General features: G+C 37.1%; 1 protein-coding gene across 1 annotated transcript; it reads left to right on the top strand.

The window, feature by feature from the left end:
• The first annotated feature begins 400 nt into the window (after positions 1–400).
• LOC126494276 (olfactory receptor 14J1-like) lies at positions 401–1,339 on the top strand. Its single transcript, XM_050131531.1, has one exon. The coding sequence runs from the start codon at positions 401–403 to the stop codon at positions 1,337–1,339; it is 939 nt and encodes a 312-aa protein (XP_049987488.1).
• Positions 1,340–7,078: the final 5,739 nt, after the last annotated feature.

Genomic DNA, 7,078 nt, shown 5'->3' with positions numbered 1-7,078 from the left:
ATAACCAGTCCTATGTTCAAAAACCTCTCATCCACAGCCCATCACTGACTCTCCCATTGATGACTCAAGTAAAAGCAATGGGTTTCAATTGAAGCAATGGAATTGTTCCTTGAGAACTATGTTCCTTGAGAAAACAATGATGGACTGCATGAATATTTACCTGCAACTACTGGTTTGAGAGACTAATGCGAACTCTATGAGTATGAGAAAATTGTGATCTCACTTAAGTTTCCCAGCAACTAGAGTGTGGCCAGTTTAATACACACACATACTAGACATGAATTGAGATTATTGGATTATTGAAATAAATACTGATAAACAAATAGTGACTCAGTATCTTTATACTGCATTTACTATATCATTTTATTCTTCAGTTGCTACCACAATTTCTTTTCTCAAAATGTCTGTGAGAAATATAACCACAATGAGCGGATTCCTCCTGATGGGGTTCTCTGACAACCATCAGCTGCATATCTTGCATGCTTTGCTCTTCTTGGTGACATACCTATTGGGATCAGCAGGTAACTTCATCATCATCACCATCACAACACTGGACCCGCAGCTCCAGTCTCCAATGTATTATTTCCTGAAGCATCTTTCCTTCCTGGACCTCTCATCCCTTTCTGTCACAGTTCCCCAGTCTATTGCCAATTCCCTGGCAGGCAGTGGCTACATTTCATATACCCAGTGCATGCTTCAGGTTTTCTTCTTCACAGCTTTTTCTTGTTGTGATATGGCCATTCTTACAGTGATGTCATATGATCGTTATGTGGCTATTTGCTTTCCTCTGCACTATGAGGTCATCATGTGTCCCAGAAACTGTAGGTTGGCTGTGACAGTTGTATGGCTAAGCAGTGGCGTCTCAGGAACCCTTTATATAGCAGCCATATTTTCTATCAGGTTCTGCAGGGCCAAAATAATCCACCAATTCTTCTGTGATGTCCCCCAGCTGCTCAAGCTCTCCTGTTCTAATGATTACCTTGTAGTAATAGGAGTGGCTGGTTTCCTGTCTGCGCTGGCCCTTCCCTGCTTCGTTGGGATTGTCCTCTCCTACTTGCACATATTCTCCACGGTTTTCAGGATGCCCTCTGCTGAAGGCCGGTCTAAGGTCTTCTCTACTTGTCTGCCCCACCTTTTTGTTGTCTCATTGTTTCTTTCCACAGGCTCCTGTGCATATCTAAACCCAACCTCAGACTCCCCAACTGTTTTAGATCTGTTGTTCTCTATCTTTTACACAGTTCTACCCCCAGCACTCAACCCTGTTATCTACAGTCTGAGAAACGAGAGCATAAAGACTGGTGTGAGGAAGTTATTGTTGAGTTCAGAAGCCACTGGTTAGAGTCATTTTTGTCCTCTTGTTACTAACCGCTCAATTATACACTGAGTGTTTTTAATCATTGTTATTCCTTCAATCTATAATGTTAATGAAGAAGAATAATTATTTTCTATAGTAAACTACGTTGTATAACCATTGTCCTTGTGCAAGTGCATTGTCTGATTTCTTTGCATTTTACTATTAAAAATGCTGTTTCTTCAAATTAAGAAAAATTAGAAGCTTTGTAATATAGATCAACTACTTTTTACTTCCTAATGTGTCCACACAGAGATAACACTAAAAATATCTGTGCATGTCTTAACACTTTTGCAGAGGTAATATTAGAATAATAAAAGGACAAAAGTGATACTATTAACCCCACTTATACCCACTGAATCATAATTTCCAGGTCAATCATTTATTTTCAAACTTTAATTTTAAACTCATTTTTGTCTATCAATATACATATTGACATAAATTTATATGGTATCACTAGGTATGTTTACATAGTTTACAGATACAATTTTCCTGAAGTGCAGTTTTCAATTCATATTAAAATTTATCTTTATATATTCATTCATTTTACCCATATTAAATATCTTAATATTTAATTATTATTGTAAGTAGTAATACAAATTGAAGTTTTGTCTTTATAATTCTAAAAGACAGGTTTATAATTCTAAACAATAGATTTATTGAATCAAAGTGTACAAAATACTCAACTCTCTTAAATGGTGTGACTGCATTACTTTCCAAAAATAAATCATTTATGTGTGTCGGGGCCGGTCAGCCTGTTGATCAGAACCTGAATAGGAAGAGTGAGGATTTTAAAAAGGAGGCAAAAGATAGAAGATAGAACCGGGAGGGCTCTCTGTGAATAATGTAGCAATCCCAAATTTATTTCTCGTAGTACTTTTATACCCAAAGCAAAAAGAGGGGGAACATTTCCTTACCAATGTTCAAGGAACAAACAAGCATAATCACCTCCTTAATTCTCAAAACATCTAGTAACCACACCTTTGGCCAAACATCCTGTTATTTGACCTTGATGAGCAAGAATAAATTTGAACTCTCTGGCTTTAAGTCAAGATGGAATGGAGTCACTGTGGGCTCCCACATATGTCAGTTAGCAGTGTAAGACAAAAGTGTTTCTCTTCTAAACTTTCGATTATTTTGGTAGTCCTTGTAGAACTCTGCATGGGGAATCTTAGAGCTGAATTAAGTCCTGTCAGATGCCTGAAACTAATGATAAACAGCACTGGAATCTGTATAGTGCCAATAACTCATCTTTTAAATTTCTTCAAATGTATGATAGTTCAACAGATCAGACACATTGATATTTGTTAGTTCTTGCATTATTTTAATTTTATATATTTTCTCTTATGTCTACAAGAAGTTTCATAAGAATGATGATATCTTATTTTATAGTGGTAAAACAATTCTTCAGTCTCTATTTCAATTATCCCAACCATTTTTTCTATTCACAGTTTGTATATAGTATATTGAGTTTTAGATTTTTATACCTGTAGTAACAAAACTTAGTCTAGATTTTTAAGATTGAGTCATAAGTGACTGATCATCAGATTTTTTTTACCTCCTCAGAAATTGAACTGTTCAAACCATCTGCGGAAGCATGTAAAATTATATTCCATTCTTTTTGAGTTACACATTTCTTAGAATATTTCATTGTTAGCCTGTCATTTTATTACTCAATTGAATTACAACATAAGCAAATCAATTCCATTTTCTAGCCTTTGAGTTGATCTTGAATCCTGTCACATTACTAAAGGTATTTATCAGCTGTAGGAGTTCTCTCATATAGTTTTTGGATCACACACACACACACACACACACACATATATATAATAAACAAATAAGAAGAAAGGAGGAAAGATGGAAAGAAGGAAGGGGAAAATTTGTGTTCTTATTCCTGCTGATTAGCATCCATAGTGCTGGGAGGTGCTATGCATTATACAAGAGGAGAAAAGCAATCATTAATCACACCCAACTGTGAACCCTTCAAGTTACAATAGTAACCCTATTGCAAGATATGCAACTAGTGCAATAATGGCACAAACATTATAGCACTAACAAACTTACTACTTTTTTCTTAGATTTAAGGCCTCTTTCATGAGATGAAACTAATGCCTGATACGGACTTGAGACTAGAAAGGTTATGGACCCTTAGGGAAAACCTACTGTTATTATTTTACTAAATGAGCATATCAATAAAATGATTCCTAGTGACATAGGACATTGTCTTCCCATAGATCACTCAACTAAACTTCACTGAACTTCCATTAGAGAAGATTCTTCTTGTGGAAGAGAATAATTAACATAGAGCCCAAGTGAGCAATGTGCAGAGAGTGAGAGACACTGGAACACTAAGCCCTAAATAGGATGTCTTTACAACAGCCCTCCCCATGAGAACTAAGGATCTATGTGGAAGATGATTGAAAAAAAATATAAGATCCAGAAGTGGTGGACAACTTCATGAAAACAGCTTTTTCAAGACACAACAGGGCTAGTGCACATATAAACTCACACAGACTGAAAACATGGACAAAGCCTTGACTAGCTCAAACCAAAGAAAATCACAGACCACAGAGAAGGCAAAGTGGGCACTAAGTTCTGTCTCTAGCCAAGAAGTTATGTGCAACTCTCAGCTACTTGGAAAAGAAAAATCAGTTTTCTTCAATGGAGTGACACTGGGAATATCAACCACACTCCAGGGCAGACTCCATGCATGTAAGTAGTTAGCCAACACAAGTAAGACTCCATGGTTGCTTTATTTGTTGTTGTTCTTTTTATTTTTTAATAGAGAACACGAAGCTGAGTAGGTAGGGAGGTGGAAGGGGATATGCAAGCAGTTGAGGAAGGGGAAAGAACACAAGTAGGGGCTTACCTGACCCTTTACTGGCTTCTGGGATCCTAATCCTCATACAGGGTCACCTTGCCCAACCTTAATACATGGTGAGGTGAGTCAGTCTTATTACAACTTAATATGCCATGTTTTCTTGATATCCATGGGAGACCTGACATTTTCTGAACAGAAACAGAGAAGTTAATTGGGGAATGGGAATAAGGAAATAGGGGACTGGGAGGAAAGGAAAAAGAAAAAAACTGTGGCCGGGATGATAAATGAATGAATGAATGAATGAATGAATGAATAAATAAATAAATAAATAAATAAAGCGAAATTCTCAACAAGGAATTAAAAATAAGGAATTTATGTTCCTCAAGAATAATGATAAGCTACTGAAACCCCAGGAAAAATGATAGGAATGTAGTAAAGTAAGAAGGCAAAGGAGGGAGCCCATAAAGTTGCACAGAATGTGTTATGGAAAAATGGAACTTAATCTCATTATAAACACTCTAAGAGGAAATGTAAGACATACATGTCAGAATTGTCAAACTAAAAATATAAAAAATGAGGTGTATATTAACACTTATGAGTCACTAATTGTGAGAAATAATTTTTTTCCAGTGAGATGTTTAATTTGTGGGTTTGTTCTCCCACAACCCTTTATGCTTGTTTGCCAACCCACCTGACCACTTTTCTTTCTTAAAACCACATGGCTTTATAAGTACCAGGATCATTCAGTATTTACTGGATGAGTACCCATTATGTGCCAAATCATATGTGAGAAACAAAATATAAATATTAGCAGAACTGGAAAAGAACCTACAGCTCTAGCTTAAAAACGAAGGCATTTCAGACAACAGACTTTAAAACCAGAGAAATAATTTTTCAAGTTGTCCTACTACATTGTGGTAAGACTAGAAAAAATAAAAACAGTTCTTATCAAGATTAATGCTTTTATCTTAGATCCCTGGACTATCTAGTCTCTGGTTCTTAATCAACCAAGATGTTTCAGGTATGGGTTTCATCTTGAGGAATGGCTTTAAGTCAAATCAGGTATTGGTTGGCTATTCACACAAGATTTGTAGCACCATTGTCCTAGCATATACTGCAGGCAGAACACCAATGTAGATCAAAGAGTTTGCAACTGACTTGGTGTTTACATTTCTCCTGTGGTAGTATGCAGAGTTCTTTCCTGTACTAAAGACACTAGCATTTAGGGGTGAAAGTTCTATGTAAGTGTGTTTTTCTGGCTTCTTTGTTAAAAAAAATCATATGTCCATATATTAGACTTACTTCTGAGTCTTAATTCCATTCCATTGATCAACATGTCTGCCTTGTGCCAATAATATGATATTTTTATTACTATAGTTCTTTAGTAATAAATTTGAAGTCAGAGATAGTGATCCCCCCTGCAGTTCTTCTATTATTCAGGACTGTTTTATGCTGGGAATTTTTTCCTGTTTGCATATGAAGCTGAAAATTGTCCCTTCAGTTTCTGAGAATTGCGTTGGAATTTTGATGGTGATTTCATTGAATCTGTAGGTTGCTTGGTGCGGTGGCTATTTTTACTTTATTAATCTTACTGATCCGTGAGCAAGGAAGAACTTTTTAACTTCTGATAGTCTCAGTTTTTCAGTGTCTTAAAGTTTCTATTATAAAAGTCCTTCTCTTGTTTGGTTAGAGTTACTACAAGATACTTTACATTTTTGAACAACATCATGAAAGGTGTTGTTTCCTCTGATTTCTGTACTAATCCATTTGTCTTTTGTATGTAGGCTACTAATTTTTATGTGATAGTTTTGTACCCTACTACTTTGCTAAAACTGTTTATCAACTATAGGAGTCTCCTAGTGAAATTTTTAGGGTCACTTATGTATACAATCACATAATCTGAAAAATAAAGAAAATTTGACTTTTTCCTTCTTATTTGTATCCCCTTGATCTGCTTCAGTTGTCTTATTGTTCTTGTTAAGACTACAAATCCTATATTGAATAGATCTGGAGACAATGGGCAACTTTATCCGTTCCTGATTTTTGTGGAATTGCTTTGAATTTTTCTCCATTTAAGTAGATCTCGACTGCAGGCTTCCTGTAAACTGCCTTTATAATGCTTCCAGTTATATTACTTTCTCAGGACCTACTGTAGTAGAGTTGCTAGGCTCTAGTGGGAACATATTGTGGTGGCTGCTTGATTATGTTTTTACACTGGCATCTAAGCATCTGGGTTTAGGATGATTGTAATTCTAGGTCTTGTCTTTGTTGGGTGAGTTTTCCACTCTTAGTTGTTTATAGCCCTTACTGGATCTTAAGAGTGTGTGGTGGCTGTGGGTTATCTGACTTGGAGTGCTTCTGTGTCCCTGCCCAGTGGGGACACTGGGGATTCTCAGATAGAACTTGTTTCTAGGTGTTGAGAGCCAATAAGAAGGTATGGGGATAGGCTGGAAGGGTGGGGGGATAAGAAGACCTACAAGAGTGAGGAAAACTGGATCTTCCCCAAGGATCTGTGAAGTCCCCTGTTAATGGAAGAAGAGAGGGAAGACAGGCTCCTGCAGGTAGTCTGCTGCAGGACTGGGGACAAGATGGGAGAATTGGAATTGGAAGACAAGAAGACTGAAGATCACCTATCTGACTCCCTTACCAATGTGGCCAGTGGGTTTCCAGGGAGAGCACTTCGGGTGTTGGTGGGTCAAAGGGATGGGGTGAAGAAGGAAGGCTGTGGGAGAAGCTCTGCTTAGTCCCTTTGGAATGAGGGCAGAGAGGAAGGAGAACCCCAAAGATAGGGATAAGATTAGGAAATTGAAATTTGAGGAAAGGAAGGAGAGTGAAGACTTACCTGTTAACCTGGCTGGTGTGGTCAGTGGGTTTCCAGTGAGATCTGTGACAAGTAATCTTAATTG

The sequence above is a fragment of the Alexandromys fortis genome, unplaced genomic scaffold, assembly GCF_014885135.2.
Source record: "Alexandromys fortis isolate MF-2015 unplaced genomic scaffold, M_Fortis_MF-2015_v1.1 scaffold_372, whole genome shotgun sequence".
NCBI classification, from domain to species: domain Eukaryota; kingdom Metazoa; phylum Chordata; class Mammalia; order Rodentia; family Cricetidae; genus Alexandromys; species Alexandromys fortis.
This window is presented reverse-complemented; position numbering and strand designations above follow the sequence as displayed.